The following is a 19,521-nucleotide window of genomic DNA, read 5'->3' as shown; positions in this document are numbered from 1 at the left end:
TTGGTAGTCTTGAGATCAATTATAATATTTGGAGACCTCTAAGTGCCACCTTTAAAAAATGTGCATGATGAACGAACATAAAAGTACTTTAATGTCTGTCTGAGGACGAACCTTGCGTGAGTCGGAAGCTGACATATTTTCCTCTTTTTCAAAAACAATTGCTCAGCTCCAGCCCTGCTATGCAATTGTCCTCCCTAGTTGTTATGTTACCAAGCTCCAAAGGATTCCATCACGTCACTTCAGCCTCTTTCCTCATCAGCCAATCCGCCACTCTCTTGGGGTCGAGCCCTTCCTCCCACTCCTTCCTATTGGCGTCGACCGCCATGGCCCGTCCTCATACGATGGGGAGAGCCAATCCAGGCGGTGGCGCAGGCATGGTCCTTTTTCCCACCACCGGTTTGGGGCACGCCTTCTTTTGCAGCGCCTTTCGGGAAACGTAGTCTTTTGGAGAACCACCTTGCGCTTGCCCCTACGGGGAACGGGAAGCGCAATAACTACAAAACCCAGAACGCACGTGGTCTCCCGGGGAATTTGTGTGTGTGTGTCTCTGTACATTCATGCCGGCGGCAACCCGGAGTGGAGCCTTGGAGTAGCAGGAGCAGGTGAGGGTTGGGAGGGGCCCGCGGTCACCTCGTTTCTCCTTTCGGGGTCCCTCTTTCCGCCTCCTGAAATGTTCTGCATTTACCTGTTTTGCAAGGTCTCTTTGAGTCTACGGGGAGGCAAGCAAGAGCCAGCGTGGTTAGGGGGTCAAGACTAGCATCTGGGAGACCCCGGTTCGAATCCCCCCTCTGCCAGGGAAGCTTGCAGGGCGACCTTGGGCCGATCGCACGCGCTCGGCCTCGCCTACCTCGCAGGGTTGTCGTGAGGATGAAACGGGGGGGGGGGGAGCCGAGCGATGTAAGCCACTCCAGATCTCTACTGGGGAGCAAAGCGGGGGTGGTAAATCGAGCGAACAAGTAAAGGAAGGTTTTGACAAAAGCCAAAGCTGCTCAGCAGAGGGCCTGCACCTGTTTATGTACGCAGGGGCAGCCAATAGTGCCACAGGTAAAAATACCTTTATTGTGGGCACTTCAGTAGGACCCTGGGTTGTCTGCATCAGTCAGTAGTGGTGGCAGCGGGTGGGTTTGGTAAAGTTTTGCGAGGAAAACCACAGCAAGTTGCTGTTCCGCAACAAATTCCAGGAGAACAGCAGCCTGTCGCAGCCAAGCTGTCAGACTTCTGTGATACCTTAAAAGCCTTAAAGGTTTTGTGCAGCCCGTGTCCAGGAAATCTTATCCCTGCAGTAAGCCTGTTATTTTTTGAGATGATCCAAGACTCTCACGCAGCCCAAATAATGTATTTTCAACCCACTTTCAATGCACTTTGAAGGTGGATTTTACTGTGTGAACTGGCAAACTCCACTTGCAAACGATCAAGGTGCAGCGAAAGTGGATCGAAAGTGCATTATTTGGGCTGTGTGAAAGTCTCAGAAGTGTAGTTTTAAACCACAAGAACATAAAAGTATCTGGTTTCGTATATTGGCCATCAGCTGCCCCCGGCAGGCTTACAAGGAGGGCATGGAGGTGAGGGTCTTTCGCCGGCTATTGCCCTCAGCATGGGGTTTAGAGGTTGACTGCCTCTGAATATGGAAGTTCTATTTAGTCATTGTGGTTGTAGTGGTTAAGAGTAGTGGACTCTAATCTGGTGAACTGGGTTTGATTCCCACTCCTCCACATGAGCGGCAGGCGCGAATCTGGAGAACCGGGTTGGTTTCCCCACTCCTCCACTTGAAGCCTGCTGGGTGGCTGGGGCCAGTCACAGTTCTCTCTGAACTCTCAGCCCCACCTACCTCAGAAGGTGTCTGCTGTGGGGAGAGGAAGGGAAGGAGATTGTAGGCTGTTTTGAGACCCCTGAAAGGGAGAGAAAATCGGGGTATAAAAACCAACTCTTCTTCTTCCAACAGTTTGTTTAGTCCTCTTTTAAAGTTGTCAGCCATTACTACATCTGGGGGCAGTGTGTTCCACAGGTCAATTACACTTAGAGTGAAGAAATATTTCCGCAACTGCCCTGCCCTGTTCTGCAACACTATGATAATTATATGGTGGTAGTCAAGTATTTATGGTAGCGGTCTAATGATAATGGTTCAAATGGCAGTATAACAGGGGTTGCCTGCAAAGAAAATGGTGCATTGTGAATGTTCAAAGCACTTCACATCAACTACTTTGTAATCCCCCAAACAACCCTGTAAGGTAGGCCGGTACTGTTCCCATCCTATAACAGATGGGGAGCTGAAAGAGGTGATGTGGAAATGTTCTTGGCTTACTTTCTTAGTTGCTGTGCCAGTTCTCAAAGTGATTTTATCTGTGGCGTGTTGACATCTTGATGTGGAAAACGGGGGGAGTATTCTTTCCAGTGTACAAATGCTTCCCTAGAGGTGGACTATTAACTTGTTCTAGGAGATTGAAAGAGAGCTGGCGTGGTGTAGTGGTTAAGAGTGGTGGACTCTGATCTGGAGAATCGGGTTCGATTCCCCACTCCTCCACATGAGCGGGGGACACCAATCTGGGGAACTGGGTTGGATTCCCCACTCCTCCACATGAAGCTAGCTGGGTGACCTTGGGCTAGTCACAGTTCACTCCTAACTCTCTCAAGCCCACATGGAACCAGGCACTTTACACAGACACACATGGGTGACTGGGCATATGGGTATTTACCAGCTAGGGTTAGAAGAAAGGGGCTGAATGGGGCTAGGATTTCTGGAAAGAAGAAGAGGAGTTGGTTTTTATATGCCGACTTTTTCTACCACTTAAAGGAGAATCAAATCAGCTTACAATCCCCTTCCCCTCCCCACAACAGACACCCTGTGATGTAGGTGGAGCTGAGAGAGCTCCAAGAGAGCTGTGACTAGCCCAGGGTCACCCAGCTGGCTTCATGTGGAGGAGTGGGGAAACAAATCCAGTTCACCAGATCAGCCTCCGCCGCTCATGTGGAGGAGTGGGGAATCAAACCCAGTTCTCCAGATCTGAGTCTACTGCTCCTAACCACCACTCTTAACCACTGCACCATGCTGGAGGGGTTTTGTAAATTAGTGTTAATCCTTGGATGGAGCTATTGAAGGATTAGGTGAAACCAAGCCAGAACGCCTGAGCTCTCTCGAACTTACAAAACGCTCAGCTCAACTTGTGCTAGGTTAATAAAGTTAATAAACAGTGTACCTACCTATATAGCTTAAGTTTAAAAAATTTGGCTCTCAAAAGAAATCTCAATCGTTGTACTGTTGATATTTGGCTCTTTTGACTAATGAGTTTGCCGACCCCTGCTCTAGATTTCCGGCGGAAAAATGAGCATGAACGGAAAGCAGGAGGCCCCAGTAGCAGCCAAGGAGGAGTTTGTGGGGTTCTTCCCCCAGATTGTCAGGGATCTGACCGACGATGAGCTCCATAGCCCAGAAGTGGGTGATGCAGTCACCAGACTAAAAGAAGTGAGTACTGAAGACGGGGGGCTTAATGGACACCAGTGTGGTGTGGGGGTTCCCGACCTGGGTTCAAATCCCTGCATGATTTGGGAAAAACCCTGCAGGGAGAGTCATTCTCTGTCATCCTGCCCTATCTCACAGGTTTTTTGTGCAGACAGAATGGGGGAGGGGAGTACTCTGTGTGGTGCCCTGAGCTTGCAGGTTGGGTGGAGGGGAAAAAGAAATAAACATCGCAGTAGGCAATGGCAAACTGCCCCGTAAAACCTAGTCTGCCAGTAAACGTTGTGATGTGACATCACAGTGCGTAGTTAAATTGTGGAACTCCCTGCCCCAGGTTGTGGTCATGGCTGCCAACGTGGAAGGCTTGAAGAGGGGAGTGGACACGTTCGTGGAGGAGAGGGTTATCCATGGCTACTAGTCGAATGGATACCAGCCATGGTGCAAACCTATTTTCTCCAGGATCAGAGGAGCATGCCTGTTATATTAGGTGTTGTGGAACACAGGCAGGACAAATGCTGCTGCAGTCGTCTTGTTTTTGGGCTTCCTGGAGGCACCTGCTTGGCCACTGTGTGAACAGACTGCTGGACTCGATGGACTTTGTTCTGATCCGGCATTACCTTTCTTATATTCTTATGTTCACCCCATGAATCAGTAATGACCCGGTGCTTGCACTGGGGACTGCCTTTACCTTATTAGGATTTGTGGCGTTGGGTGCTATTCTGAATCTTTGGTCCTTCTAGTTTTGTTTGCCAGGCTCACACAGCAGCAGAAAAGCTTGAGGTTGGGCAGCTGTAGGATGCCAGGGTAGACGTTTTGGGGAGTGTGTGAGAAGAGCAAAGGGCCATCAAATCCAAGCTCGCCTTTCCAACGGTGGCCGATCAGTCACGGTTTTGATTTCCACAAGGGAGGGCGTGGAGGCGATCGTTCTCTTTTTCCATCGCTGTAATTCAGGCTGCCTTCGGCTTTGCCGCTGGAGCTAAATGCCTGCTGGTCTACAAGAGAGTAGAAGGAACTTCAGGTAGGATTAGATGAGGTGGCCTCAATCCATAATAGTGTTTTTTTAAGAAACCCCCAAATCTGTACAAGAGGGCTCCTTTTACCCAGGGCTGGGATTTTTAACTGAGAAGGGCCACTGAATGTGTCTCTTTTTTCCCCTGCCCCCCAATAGGTCATAGAATACAATGCTGTAGGTGGGAAATACAATCGGGGTCTGACGGTTGTGGCCGCTTTCCGGGAGCTGGCCGGGCCAGGCCAACAGGATCAGAAGAGCTTCGAGAGGGCCTTGGTCGTTGGCTGGTGCGTTGAGCTGGTAAGTTGTTTTTTGGTTGTTGTGATTGTTTTTGAACACCAGTTTCCCAGCTTACTGACATAAACGGATTAACATCTTATTTGCTTACGTTGCTTCTGCAAGGCTCAGGGACAGAAGAAAGCTGCTTTGAAAGCATGGAAGTCCAAGCTTGCTTCCCATAGAATCATAGAGTTGGAAGGGGCCATATAGGCCATCTAGTCCAACCCCCTGCTTAATGCAGGATCTGCCTACAGCATCCCTGACAAGTGCTTGTCCAGCCTCTGCTTAAAGACTGCCAGTGAGGGGGAGCTCACCACCTCCCTAGGTAGCTGATTCCACTGTCGAACAACTCTTACTGTAAATTCCTCCCCCAATATCCAGCTGGTACCTTTCTGCCCACAATTTAAACCCATTATTGCGAGTCCTATCCTCTGCTGCCAACAGGAACAGCTCCTTTCTTTTGCATTTAAACCGTGAGAGCAATTTTGTAAAGCTTTGGCAAGGAAGTCTACAAATCCACTAACCTGCCCATTGGTGTGTTTCTACGTCAGTTGTTAGTGGTGTATTAAAAGTCGGGGGAGAGGGGGAGGGAGAGAAGCGTGATACTCTTCCTACACTTTATTAATTCAGACACGGCTATACCACTTCTGGCTGCAAGCTGGGCTATACCACTTCTAGCTACAGGAGCTTATATGTTTCAGTACTACTCTAGTTTGTCCCTAGCACACTACAATACTGTGGATGCAGAGCTTTTGCCAGCTGCATGCACATAACATAATATCGCGCCAGAAGAATCCTAGGCCGATCCCGTCTCCCTGAGAGGCTAGCTTTCTATTCGCAGGGCGAGGGAGTGTATTTTCTTTTCTGGCGAGGGTGCACTCAAACATATGAGCGTTTGTCTGAAGGGGTATATCCCAAGTTGATTTAATGGCTGTATTTATCTCTCTGTTCAGTACTGGGTTCCGAATTATGCACAGATCGGTTAAGGATAAAATGAACATCACTGAAGTTTTATGTACGTGTAAACTGGGCTTTGGTCCTTTGATATCAGATGCCTGTGGGGTGGCCATAATCGCAACGCGGAGGAGACAGCACTCCGCATATGGTCAGAGGTGGCTATTCCTGTTAGCCAGGATATTGCCTTAGCACCGGGAGTGGAGTCCAGAACTGGGCAGGCTCATCTAAGCCTGGGGCAAGGGGAGGAGAGTCTCAGTACAGCATGCCTTCCACATGGCACAGTGGTTAGGAAACTCACCTGCTTGATTAGAGGGTTGCATGTTTTGGGAAGGCTTTGGGAGAATTTACCCTTGCAAACTTTGTTCCAGTTGAGGGTGTGGATTTAATTAAGTATATTGGTGCAACTGTGTGCTGCATATTTCTAACCCAGCTCCCAGAGGATCTCTGGCAAAAGAGACATAAATAACATGCCCAGAACCTGGGAGGCAGCTCATGGGAGCCTGTGCCGGGTTGAGTCCCATTGCTGACTTGTTTATTTGTTTAAAACCTTGAAGAAGAAGAAGAGGAGTTGGTTTTTCTATGCCGACTTACTCTACCACTTAAGGGAGAATCAAACCGGCTTACAATCACTTTCCCTTCCCCTCCCCGCAACAGACACCCTGTGAAGTAGGTGGGGCTGAGAGAGTTCAGAGAGAGATGTGACTAGCCCAAGGTCACCCAGCTGGCTTCATGTGTAGGAGAGGGGAAACCAACCCTGTTCACCAGATTAGCATCTGCCGCTCATGTGGAGGAGTGGGGAATCAAACCCAATTCTCCAGATTAGAGTCCACTGCTCCAAACCACCACTCTGCCCCAGAGTAATATTTCTTCCTCTCTGGAATGATCGTTGCCCTGTTAATTCCTGAATGGTAGTTGTGTTAGGGAAGGGGCTGTGGCTCAGTGGTAGAGCCTCTGCTTGGCATGCAGAAGGTCCCAGGTTCAATCGCTGGCATCTCTAGTTAAAGGGACTAGGCAAGTAGGTGATGTGAAAGACCTCTGCCAGAGACGCTGGAGAGACGCTGGCGGTCTGAGTAGACCATACTGACTTTGATGGACCAAGGGTCTGATTCAGTATAAGGCAGCTTCATGTGTTCATGTGTTAAGTCTGTTGCTGTAAAATTAATCTGTATAGTGCAATGGATAATTGTGCTTGTATATATGACCCCCCCACACACACACACACACACACTGTGTCCCATTAACCTTCACCTTTCCTTCCAGTCCCTTTCTTCTAATGCGGTTGCAATTTAGATTATAGGCTCCTTGGGGCAGGGAGCTCTGTCTTTCTCACTTCCTATGTGGTAAAGCACCATGTTTGTGGATAAGCATTATTCTCGTATGATGGTAAAAACGGTGCCTCTGTCTGATTTGGCTGCAGCTGCAGGCTTATTTCCTGGTGGCAGATGACATCATGGACTCTTCGATTACACGCCGAGGCCACCCTTGCTGGTACAAAAAGGTAAACCCCTCAAAGAGCATCATGCTCATCAAATGACAATCTACTGGAGATCCCTGGCCACTCCCCTCTTCAAGCCTTCCAAGCTGGCAGCCATCACCGCATCCTGGGGCAGGGAGCTCCACAATTTAACTATGCGTTGTGTGAAGAAATACTCCCTTTTATCTGTTTTGAATCTCACCCTCCAGCTTCAACAGATGACCCCGTGTTCTAGTATTATAGGAGAGGGAGAAAAACCTCTCACTGTCCACTTCTCTCCAAACTATTCATAATTTTATAGACTTCTATCATGTTTCCCCTTAACCGCCTTCTTTCCAAGCTAAACAGCTCTAAGTGTTTTAACCACTCCTCATAGGGCACTTGCTCTAGTCCCCTGATCAATTTGGTTGCTGTTTTCTGCACCTTCTCAAGCTCTGCAACAGGGCTAGATTAGATGGACCTCTGGCTTGATCCAGCAGGGTTGCGCTTATTTGCTGGTTGTCCCCTCTTCCCCTCAGGAAGGAATCGGCTTGGACGCCGTGAACGATTCTTTCCTGATCCAGTCCAGCATCTACTGTCTACTGAAGCGGTACTGCCGAAGCCAGCCGTTCTACCTCAACCTGCTGGAACTGTTTCTCCAGGTGGGTTTAGGTCTTGTCAGCCGCCTTTCTTCTGTGCTGCCTTTGGAGGGCAAGGCTGCGACCTGTCAACAGTCTCCATCTTGGTTGTGGGGGGAACTGCTTCCACCTTCTTGGAGAGAGGGAGAAGATCCAGGGTTGTGGATTGCTGTTGGGGTGGGTGGGCGAAAGGGGATAGTTGTGTTTCTTGCCCACCAATTCTTAGGCTTTTGCCACACAGGGAGTGTGCCCACCCCCGAAAATGGCAGGTCAAAGCCTTTTGAGAGCCAGCATGGTGTGGTCGTGAAGAGCGGCGGACTCTAGTCTGGAGAACCAGGTTTGATTCCCCACTCTGCCACACGAAGCCAGCTAGGTGACCTTGGGCTACTCACAATTCTTTTGGGTCTCTCTCAGCCCCACCTGCCTCACAAGGTGTTTGTTGTGGGAATCGGAAGGTAGGGTGATTGTAAGCCGCTTTGAGACTCCTGAAGGAAGAAAAAAGTGGGTATAAAAACCAACTCTTCTTCTTCCAATGTGGCATAGTGCTTAACAGCGGTGGTTTAGAGCAGTGGACTCTAATCTAGAGAACTGGGTTCAATTCTCTACTCTTACACATGAGTGGTGGACGCTAATCTGGTGAACTGGGTTGGTTTCCTCACTCCTCCGCATGAAGCCAGCTGGGTGTCTTTGGGCTAATCACAGTTCTCTCAGAGCTCTCTCAGCCCCACCTACCTCACAGGGTGCCTGTTGTGGGGGGGGAGGGAAGGTGATTGTAAGCCTGTTTGATTCTCCCTTAAGTGGTACAGAAAGTTGGCATATAGAAACCAACTCTTCTTCTCCCTCCCTCTCATCCCTCTCCTTCCTCCTCTTCCTACCAAGAGGCAGCTGCTCTGTATCTGGGAAGGAATACAAAGAGGCACTGGTTCAGTTCAGAAGCAATGGATAAACCATAATTTGCACCTTAGAGGCGCAAGAGTCTTCTGTAGTGGTTAGAGTGTCAGGCTACAAGCTGGGAGGACCCGGGTTCAAATCCTCCCCCTTGTCCATGTGGCCCGCTGAACGACCCTGGGCCCTTTCTTGGCCTCTTTTCTCCATAAATGGTATTGAGGTTGCATGGGAATGTGTCCTTCTTCTCCCTGTCCTGTGCTCTCTCCCCCACCCTTCAGACTTCGCACCAGACCGAGCTAGGCCAGGCTTTGGACCTCATCACGGCACCCCAGGCCCAGGTGGACCTGAACCGCTTCACGGAACAGAGGTGAGGGGACAACCGGTTGGCGGAAGAGAGAGGTGAAAACCTCTCTCCGTTCCATGGCAGAGTGGTGCATCGCTGGGCCTTAAAAGTACTATCGAAGAGAATCTATGGGTGCGAAGATCGACAGAAACAATAACGATTGAAAACATCAACGTTTCTGCGTGTGGTTTTTTTATATAATTTTTTAATTGTTTTCTAGTTACAGCATATTCATCAATCATCCAATGTCATACATTTGTAATATAAACATTACCTTTTCAATCATTGTATATAATCCTAACAATATTGACTTCCCCTCCCCCCTCTATCTTTTTTATATACCTGTTCTTCCCTTTGTATTTAATTTCTAATCCATTATAGTAATGTAGATTTAAATTTAAATAAACTTTCAATTATCTTAAAATATAAAATTTAACATTAATACTGATATTTAGTAAACGGGATTAGAGCAATACATATCCTTTAATTTCTGCGTGTGGTTGATTGGTTTAAGCATGGTGTAGAGGTTAAGCCTGAACTGACCCTAGAAGCTAAAATGACTCAACTGAGGCTGTCGTATTTTGGCCACATCATGAGACGACGAGTCACTGGGTAAGACAGTCATGCTAGGAAAAGTTGAGGGCAGCAGAGAAAGAGGCAGACCCAACAAGAGATGAATGGACCCTAGAAAGGAAGCCACGGCCCTCAATTTGCAAGATCTGAGCAAGGCTGTCAAAGACAGGACATTTTGGAGGACTTTGATTCATAGGGTCGCCATGAGTCGGCAGCGACTCGACAGCATTTAACACACACACACAAAGGTTAAGAGCAGTGATTTGGAGCGGTGGACGCTAATCTGGTGAACTGGGTTTGTTTCCCTGCTCCTACGCATGAAGCCAGCTGGGTGACCTTGGGCTAGTCACAGTTCTCTCCGAACTCTCTCAGCCCCACCGACCTCACACAGTGTCTGTTGTGGGGAGGGGAAGGGGATTGTAAGTTGGTTTGATTCTTAAGTGGTAGAGAAAGTCGGCATATAAAAACCAACTCTTTTTCTTCTTTAACTGTTTTCAACCTACTTAAAAAGGCGTTCCAGTTGGTCCTTGGGTTTAAAAATAAAAAATTAATACAAGTGCTTAAAGTTGCGGAAAGCAAGCAGTATCTTAGGAGATGCATGGTCCCCACAGGTGCTAGTACTTATTAGCGGAGGTCCCACCTCAGAAGAGGCATTCTCTCCAGACAGAAAAAAGAGGAAATGCCTCTTCTAAGACAATGCCCATGCAGTCAACCTCTTAGAAGCATTCCCTTGTGGGTGAAGAAGATTAGGGAGTGCCTCAGAAGATGCTTGCTGCTATCTGTGAGTACCTCGTCAAAATGCAAAATATGTGGGGGGGGGGTTAGAACTATTAAGTTTTTTCGCACAAACTAATGCAGATTTAATTGATTAATCCACATGATTAAACAATGAAGGCTCCCTTTCCCAGATGACATCCTTTAAAAAAAAAAAAAACTCACTGCCCGATCATTTTTGAGCCTTTCCCAGACAAATGTTATTTTTCTTCTAAGAGTAAAAATAAATAAATAGGAGAGGGACTGTGGCTCTGTGGTAGAGCCTCTGCTTGGCATGCAGAAGGTCCAAGGTTCAATCCCCGGCATCTCCAGTTAAAGGAACTAGGCAAGTAGGTGATGTGAAAGACCTCTGCCTGAGACCCTGGAGAGCTGCTCCGGTCTGAGTAGACAATACTGACTTTGATGGCCCAAGGGTCTGGTTCAGTAGAAGGCAGCTTCATGTGTTCAACATGCATATGCGTTCAAAATACCTTTTAAAATATGCTCTGTTGTCAGCAAACTAAGCTGTCTCCCCCCCTTTCCCATCTTGAAACTGGATAGAATTAAATGGGAGGCCACTGAGAACCCAAACTACCTCCAACCCGTAGAGACCCAGGGTGTGTTCTGTTGCTTGGTCATGCTAGAACTGTTGGCTTCTTCTGCCCAAATGTGTGCAGATGGAATAAATAAATGATTCCAAGCTAGAAACTGCGCTTTATGGTTTGTGCTAATCAGAATTGTGGATCCCCTCCCTGGCAGGTACAAGACGATTGTTAAATACAAGACTGCATTCTATTCATTCTACCTACCCGTGGCTGCTGCTATGTACATGGTGAGTAAAGGGGCCTTATTTGACTTACTACTTTTATATCTCATCTTTCTCCCCAGCATGGTATAGTGATTAAGATTGGTGGACTCTAACCTGGTTCGATTCCCCAATCCTCCGGGTTCGATTCCCCAATCCACATGAGCCGCATACTCTAGTCTGGTGAACTGGGTTGGTTTCCTCACTCCTCCATATGAAGTACACCTAGGTGACCTTGGCCTAGTCACAGTTCTCTCTGAAGTCTCTCAGCCCCACCTACCTCACAAGGTACCTGTTCTGGGGAGAGGAAGGGGAAGGTGATTATAAGCCGCTTTGAGACTCCTTAAAGGTAGAGAAAATCAGGGTATAAAAACCAACTCTTCTTCTTAAATGGACACCCAAAGCCGCTTACATCGTTCTCCTCTCCTTCGTTTTGCCCTTCTAACAACCCTGTGAGGTAGGTTAGGCTGAGAGTGTGTGACTGGCTCAAAGTCACCGAGCAAGTTTCCATGTAGGGTTGCCAACCGCCAGGTACTAGCTGGAGATCTCCCGCTGTTACAGCTGATCTCCAGGCGATAGAGATCAGTTCCCCTGGAGAAAATAGCTGCTTTGCCAATTGGACTCTATGGCATTGAAGTCCCTCCCCAAACCCCGCCCTCCTCAGGCTCTGTCCCAAAATCCTCCTGCCAGTGGCGAAGAGGGACCTGGTAACTCTATTTCCATGCCAAAGCAGGGCCCTCATGGAAGGTGAGACGTGGGGCCACAAATGGGTGAGGGGTTCTGGGGTGTCCCAAGGAGGCAGGGTTGATTGTCCCCAAATCAGAAGATAATGTTCAGCTCTTTGCCGAATAATGTTTCCTCTTGATGGCCTGGGTGAAGCTGCTGTTTGTAAGGGCTTCCCAGGCTACAGATGTATGTAAGTTGTTTTTTTTAATACAGCTGATGTGGCTTCCCGTTTCCCCCAAAGAATCCTGGGAACTGTAGTTTGGCATGCCCTCTGAGAACCCCTTTCACGGCAGCTGCGGTCCCAGTCCTTGTACCAAGCCGGTCTCTCTTTCCTTTTTCAGGCAGGCATTGATGGCGAAGAAGAGCACGCTCACGCCAGGACCATCCTGCTGGAGATGGGGGAGTTCTTTCAGATCCAGGTGTGTCCCTCTCGTCTTCCCCGTGCCTCCTCTTGGAGATCTCTGGTCTGCTGGGAAGCTGATGCGCTGGATGGCATCTGATTTGGGCCACAGGACATCGAGGTTCAGTGGGGTGAACAATGCGGAATCTGGAAACCTTCTGCAGATGCTTTCAAATTTTCCTTAAGGCTAGAACCTTAAGGAAAAATAGTTTTCTTGGAGCTCTGACCGGGGATGGCCCAGGTTGTCCATTCTCTCCACACCATGCATAATTTTATACACCTCTGTCATGTCTCCCCTTAACCACCTTCTTTCCAACCTATTATTTATTTTTATTTATTTTTCGAATTTATAACCTGCCCTCATCCCCAGCGAACCAGGCTCAGGGCGACTAACAATAATTAAAACATAAATGCATCCAATATAGATCAAGTACATCGTTAAAACCATAATAATTAAAAACCATTTAAAACCCTAAACAGATGGCCGAACTATACCTAGGTGCCGCAGCAATAAATGTCAGCTGATCAGCCCCCCAGATTTCAAAGTGGGGGGCGGGATGGGGAGGGCAGTAAAGATGGGTCATTCTGCAGCTGTCCTCAGTTATAGGCCTGGCGGAATAGCTCCGTTTTACAGGCCCTGCGGAACCTAAACAGCCCTAAGCATTTTAACCGCTCCTCATAGGGCCGTTGCTCTAGTCCCCTGGTCATTTGGGTTGCTCTTTTCTCCGCCTTCTCAAGCTCTGCAAGAGCCTTTTTTAGGCGTGGTGACCAGAACTGTACACAGTTTTCCAAGGGTGGTCTCGCCATAGATTTGTTCAAGGGCCTTCCTCCCCTAATGGAGGGGGTATGCCAGGCGTATTGCTGCTGCCACCGCCAAGGGTTAGTTCACCCTCTCCCTCTGCCTGCAGGACGACTTCCTGGATTGCTTTGGGGATCCCAGCGTGACTGGCAAGATCGGGACCGACATCCAAGACAACAAATGCAGCTGGCTGGTAGTGGAGTGTTTGAAACTGGCCTCCCCAGAGCAGAGGCGCCTGCTAGAGGTAAGTCCTGCAGGTGGGGAGGGAGGAAGGTATCCCCCTTCTGCTCACAGACTGTGAAATATGCGCCTTGTGGGCAGAGTGGAGCATATTCAGCGATTGCCCTTCACAAATGCAGGGATCGCTTCCGGCTATGCAGACTTAGGTCTCTGGTTTCATGTGGTTAAAATAAAAAAGTAAGCTCCTAGCCCTTAAGGTTGAGGAGCCCCGTGGCGCAGAGTGGTAAGCTGCAGTACTGCAGTCCAAGCTCTGCTCACGACCTGAGTTCGATCCCGGACGGGAGTTGGTTTCAGGTAGCCGGCTCAAGGTCGACTCAGCTTTCCATCCTTCCGAGGTTGGTAAAATGGGTACCCAGCTTGCTGGGGGTAAAGGGCAGATGACTGGGGAAGGCACTGGCAAACCACCCCGTAAACAAAGTCTGCCTAGTAAACGTCGGGATGTGACGTCACCCCATGGGTCAGGAATGATCTGGTGCTTGCACAGGGGAACTTTACCCTTTTTTAGCCCTTAAGGTTGCAGCAATAGATTTACGTACTCCTGGTGACCCTCACCCGCACCCTCAGAAATTACAAGGTTAGATCGTACCCATAATGAAGTTTAAAAAAAAGCCCAGGAAGTCTGATTCGGTGAACTTAGACAGATCGTGAGAGGGAGGGCAGAATGGGATGAGCCAGTGCTTGGCTGTCATGGCCCTTTCTTACATACCCGTGGTAATGCCGATGATTGCCATTTTGGGATCAGGAAGGAATTTTCCTCCAGGCCAGATTGGCCAGGGACCCTTGAAGGGTTTTTTTTTGCCTTCCTCTGGGCATAGAGAAGAAGAAGAGTTGGTTTTTATGTGCCAATTTTCTCTACCACCTGAGGGAGAATCAAACTGGCTTACAATCACCTTCCCTTCCCCTCCCCACAACCAACGCGCTGTGAGGTAGGTGAGGCTGAGAGAGCTCTAAGAGAACTGTGACTAGACCAAGGTCACCCAGCTGGCTTCATGTGTAGAAGTGGGAAAACCAACCCGGTTCACCAGATTAGCCTCTGCCACTAATGTGGAGGAGTGGGGGAATCAAACCCGGTTCTCCAGATCAGTCCACCGCTCCAAACCAACGCTCTTAACCACTACACCAGGGGTCACTGGGGGAGTAGAGGGAGTGATAGCTGTGAATTCCCTGTGTTGTGCAGGGGGTTGGACTAGATGACCATTGATATCCCTTCCAGCTCTATATTTCTATATTTAAGGCCAGCAGTGGGAGAAGTGCAGAGAGGAAGAGGAGGCTTGTTCGTGTGCTTAACGCAGCCCAGCGTAGCTTAACCTCAGTCTTTCTTTTTTAAGGAGAATTATGGACAGAAGGATCTGGACAAGGTTGCCCGGGTGAAACAGCTCTACGAGGATCTGGGCCTGCAAGCCGTTTACCTGGAGTACGAGGAGAGCAGCTACCAGCGCCTCTCGGCCCTCATTAATGAGCACGCTGTCCGCCTGCCCAGCCAGATTTTCTTTGGCCTGGCCCAGAAGATCTACAAGCGGCAGAAGTGACTGCCCGGTCCGTCAGAGAGGAAGCCAACCGGCAGCTTCCTCTTTCAGCCAAGACTCGAGACCTCACTTAGTGCAATGGGGGGGAGGGGGTTAAGCTCTTGGGGTAATCTAGAAGGGGGTGGAGAACCCCCCCCCTCACCCCAAAAAGGACTCTTTGTGCTCAGGAGGGAGCAACTAGTCCCGGAGTCGTTCCGTAAGCCCGTGTCTACACTGTAACCGGTTTGAGATTTGTTGAGCTGTTAGAAATCCTTGGAACGGATCTTTTGCCAAGGATTGTCTTTATGCTGGGAATATTGTTTTGGGAATTCTGAGGAGGGCATTAGAGGCGGGAGGGTGGAAGCTTTAAAGCTAGTTTTTGGCTTTTGTTTTGTTTTGCGTTAAGGCTGAAGGTGAGATGTGAAAGGTGCTCGAAAGAGGATCCAGTTTTTGTTCGCTAGCCAGGGCTCGGGTTTGGCCTGCCGCTTCATCCCTGAGCCGCAGTGGGCATTCTCTCTCCATCTTACACACTCTCCAAAACGGTAATAACCGACTCCTCTTCCTGGAGCGCAGGAGCGTGTGTTTTCACATCCAGAGCGCCAACTGTCTTTCATATCTGAATAAGCCACCCTCTGACGAAACAGGTCCTCCAGGGCTTTCCCCCCATATCCGGAAAGGGAATAAAGGCTAGTAGGTTTTCTTTCTCTTTGGATCTGTGCCTCCATTTTCCATTAGATTCCTGCCTCTTCCTTCCTTTTTTTTTTAGGGGGGGGAAGCAGGCATGGTCTTTACTTGAACGTAGGGGGTCTTCTCCCCTCTTCCTTACTGGGTAAGCGTTGTTGAGTCGGGGAGATGTAGTCCCCTCTTTTCATCATCCATCTTGTCTGAGGGAGTTCCCTTCCCAAAATAAGCAGGCTACTGTCCATCCTTGGGGGCAGCAGGGGTCTAGCTGATTCTCTCATCTGTTCCTGAGGAGCGGCTGGGAATGACACTGGTTTATTTGGGGGGGGGGGCTTGTGCATGTGTGTCTTACTCTTTGTTAGGGCCTCCGGCAAAATGAGGCATTCAAGCTGAAGGAAAGCTTTGTTAGTAATAAATTATTTTTTAAAACCTTGATTGTCTAACAAAGACTATTGCACATGGTTCGGTGGAAGGGGGTGGACTGTGGTCTGAGTTCTAAGTTTGGTAAACCTGCTTTCGGAAGGAGTGGGAACCAGGTCTTTTTCAGGGGCCGCTTGCCCTCTTCCAGTTCTGAAAAACGGTGGCACTTTACACACAGGAGAAAAATGCAGTCAAGTCACAGCTGGCTTTGGGCAACCCTGTAGGGAGAGCCAGCATGGTGTAGTGGTTAAGAACGGTGGTTTGTGGTGGTGGACTCTTATCTGGAGAACCGAGTTCGATTCCCCACTCCTCGAGAGTGGTGGATGCTAATCTGGTGAACCGGGTTGGTTTCCCCACTCCTCCACGTGAAGCCAGCTGGATGACCTTGGGCTAGTCACAGTTCTATTAAGAGCTCGCTCAGCCCCACCTATCTCACAGGATGTCTGTTGTGGGGAGGGGAAGAGAAGGTGATTGTAAGCCGGTTTGATTCTGCCTTAAGTGGTAGAGAAAGTCAGCATATAAAAACCAACTTCTTATTCTTCTTTTCAAGGCAAGAGACTATCAGGGAGGGGAGGGACTGTGGCTCAGTGGTAGAGCATCTGCTTGATATGCAGAAGGTCCCAGGTTCAATCCCTGGCATCTCCAGTTAAAGGGACTAGGCAAGTAGGTGATGTGAAAGAACCCTGCCTGAGACCCAAGAGATTGTTTGCCATTGCCTTCCTCCACACAGCGCCCCTGGACTTCCTTGGTGCTCTCCCATCCAAATACTAGCCAGGACTGACCCTGCTTAGCTTCTACCTGGTGAGATCAGGCTAGCCTGGGCCATCCGGGTCACTGCATCTTTTTTCTCGAACTCTTTTATCCCGGCTCTGTGAACTTTGAAAAGAGACATTTAAAATTCCCCCTCTCAAAACTAACCCAAATTATTTTTTTAAGCACACCCTGCAGCAAAGTATCATGTTAATGAGTGTCTCTGCTGATTTGCATAATTAATTCCACAGAGGAGGAAGGAAGATACTGCCTTCTCTCTGGGAATCCTGCTCAGCCACTCTTCTGGCTCTTGTGTTTCCATTTCCTATGCTTGCCTTGGCAGCCATAAGGAGTAGAATAATAGAAACAGAGTTGGAAGGGACCTCCAGGGTCATCTAGTCCAACCCCCTGCACAATGCAGGAAATTCCAAACTACTTTCCCCCCCCCCACACACACACACACACACAGTGACCCCCTACTCCACACCCAGAAGATGGCTGTGAAGTTCACTGGGTGACCTTGAGGCTGTCCTACCTTGCAGGGTTGCTGCAAGATAAAAACGGAAGGGAACAACTGTGTGGCAGTATGGTGTAGTGGTTAAGAGCGGTGGTTTGGAGCGGTGGAGTCTGATCTGGAGAACTGGGTTTGATTCCCCACTCCTCCACACGAGCGGTGGATGCTAATCTGGTGAACTGGGTTAGTTTCCCCACTCCTCCGCCTGAAGCCAGCTGGGTAACCTTGTGCTAGTCACACTCTCAGCCCCACCTACCTCACAGGGTGTCTGTGGGGAAGGGAAGGTGATTGTAAGCCAGTTTGATTCTTCCATAAATGGTAGAGAAAGTCGGCATATAAAAACCAACTCTTCTTCCTGTTTCCTCCTGTGAACTCCTTAGAGGAAGGGTGGGGTAAAGATATGTGAAACAGGAGATGGCAGAGAAAATGGTTTTCTTACCAGGCTGGGTTTCTATGCGTGCTCTCTCCCCACCCCTTTGGTATGGAAAAAATATGTGAGTCAATTTAGGCCTGAAATGTTATGCTTACATTGATGCTTCCAATGTGTGGGACGGGCAGGTGTGCAAAAAATCCCTCCTGCTGCCAGATCACATGAAACAAATACAGTTCCATGTGCTTATGAATCTCAGCCAATGCCTGGTTTCTAAAAGAGGGAAAATAAGAGGAGAGGGGTTCAAATAACTGCCCCTGAGGTATGTGAGGCTTCTGATCCCCTTCTGTGGTCACTGGGGGCCGGGAGATTGAGCAATCCCCTGCCCAGAGGATCCGGTATCCTGTCTCTGCTGTGCTTCTCTTGGCCTCAGTCTACTGTTCTGCAATGTGGGGATGCTAAGGCTGTTGTACCTTAAAGGGAATTATTTATGCCGTCACATGCCAGCAATGCCCTTCCACCCTCTACACTGAACAAACAGGCCAGTCCCTGCAACAAAGATTGAAATGGACATACGTCTGACATCAGAACCACATTCAGAAACCAGTGGGGGAGCATTTTACCCTTCCAGTTAAAGGGACTAGGCAGGTAGGTGATGTGAAAGACCCCTGCCTGAGACCCTCGAGGGCCGCTGCCAGTCTGAGTAGACAATACTGACTTGGATGGACCGAGGGTCTGATTCAGTATAAGGCAGCTTCATGTGTTCATGTGAGGGTAGGGTTGCCAGCTCTGGGTTGGGAAATACCTGGAGATTTTGGGGGCGGAGCCTGAGGAGGGCGGGGTTTGAGAAGGGGAGGGACTTCAGTACCATAGAGTCCAATGTCCATGCAGCCATTTCCTCCAGGGGAACTGATCTCCATCACCTGGAGACCAGTCGTAATAGCGGGAGATCCCCCTGGAGGTTGGCAACCCTGTGTGAGGCAGTCCGGCTTCGCGGTTTCTTGGGCGGACCTCCAGCCCAACCCTGCAAAAACCTTCCCCCACCCCATGTGGGTTTTTCCCCCAGAGCGTCAGCCCCAGAAGCAGGGCCGGATTTAGGTTTGATGAGGCCCTAAGCTATTGAAGGTAATGGGGACCTTTATATGTCCAGCTGTCCTTTGTCAACAACAAATTGTCACTGTTTTTTGTTGAATAGATGCTATATGGTAATTTATATATAGAAATGAGCAAACCAGTGATATTTTAGGGAGCAGGCTAGCAGGCGGGGCCCATTACTTACATCATAGGAGCCTGCACAACACAATGCACTGTTGCTGTATGTAGGTTTTATTTTATTTGTTTTTTATCTTATATTTTGGAAATGAACATCCAGGGTTTTTTTCCCTTTAAATTTTTTTGGGGGGCCCTGATGTGGCAGCAGGCGGATTAGCAGTTATCCAGGACACACCACCAGAACTCCTTGCTTTATAGGAAACACTGTTGTTTAATTTACACAGATACAAAAGACAAACCGTCATGTACACTCTCTCCACCAAACTTCCCAACACAGAGTTACAGTTACATAGGCTTAAATACAGAACTCCACCTGAAACCAATAAGGCCACCTGCAGACCTGGCCACCGTATTACATCATTCTACTGCTTCAAACCGGTTAGTTGCAGTTCACCCTAGAACCTGCAAGGCTGTTGCTGCCTCTTGCATCATCCTAGATGCCTCTGATCTGACAGCTACCTGTCAGCTGTCTCTGTCAGATTATTATGGGCAACTTGTTACTCTGACAGCCCCAAGAGAGTGGGGCCCTAAGCCAGGGGTCTGCAAACTGCGGCTCCCGAGCCGCATGCGGCTCTTTGGCCCGTTGAGTGTGGCTCTCCGAACTTGGTTCGGAGCCCCTGCTCTTGCGCCTGAGAGCAAGCGAGTGCGAGAGAGCATGTGAGCGGGCGCGCTGTCTCCCCCCCCCCGCCGCC

General features: G+C 49.1%; 1 protein-coding gene and 1 non-coding gene across 2 annotated transcripts; both read left to right on the top strand.

The window, feature by feature from the left end:
- Nucleotides 1–571: 571 nt before the first annotated feature.
- FDPS (farnesyl diphosphate synthase) lies at nt 572–14,846 on the top strand. The gene is made up of 10 exons (XM_056853009.1): nt 572–602; nt 3,305–3,460; nt 4,623–4,763; nt 7,117–7,197; nt 7,692–7,814; nt 8,957–9,045; nt 11,107–11,179; nt 12,220–12,297; nt 13,187–13,321; nt 14,646–14,846. The coding sequence occupies exons 2-10, from the start codon at nt 3,320–3,322 to the stop codon at nt 14,844–14,846; spliced, it is 1,062 nt and encodes a 353-aa protein (XP_056708987.1). The 5' UTR covers nt 572–602; nt 3,305–3,319.
- Nucleotides 14,847–16,493: 1,647 nt separating this feature from the next.
- On the top strand, nt 16,494–16,568 carry TRNAI-GAU (transfer RNA isoleucine (anticodon GAU)). The gene has a single exon. It is a non-coding gene; the product is annotated as a tRNA-Ile (tRNA).
- Nucleotides 16,569–19,521: the final 2,953 nt, after the last annotated feature.

This window comes from Euleptes europaea, chromosome 7, assembly GCF_029931775.1.
Source record: "Euleptes europaea isolate rEulEur1 chromosome 7, rEulEur1.hap1, whole genome shotgun sequence".
NCBI classification, from domain to species: Eukaryota; Metazoa; Chordata; class Lepidosauria; order Squamata; family Sphaerodactylidae; genus Euleptes; species Euleptes europaea.
This window is presented reverse-complemented; position numbering and strand designations above follow the sequence as displayed.

Coding starts and splice junctions, on each gene's coding strand:
- FDPS (XM_056853009.1), top strand. CDS start 3,320: ATGAGCATGAACGGAAAGCAGGAGGCCCCAGTAGCAGCCAAGGAGGAG. Junction 11,180..12,219: donor TGGCTGCTGCTATGTACATG/GTGAGTAAAGGG, acceptor TTCCTTTTTCAG/GCAGGCATTGATGGCGAAGA. Junction 12,298..13,186: donor GGGAGTTCTTTCAGATCCAG/GTGTGTCCCTCT, acceptor CTCTGCCTGCAG/GACGACTTCCTGGATTGCTT.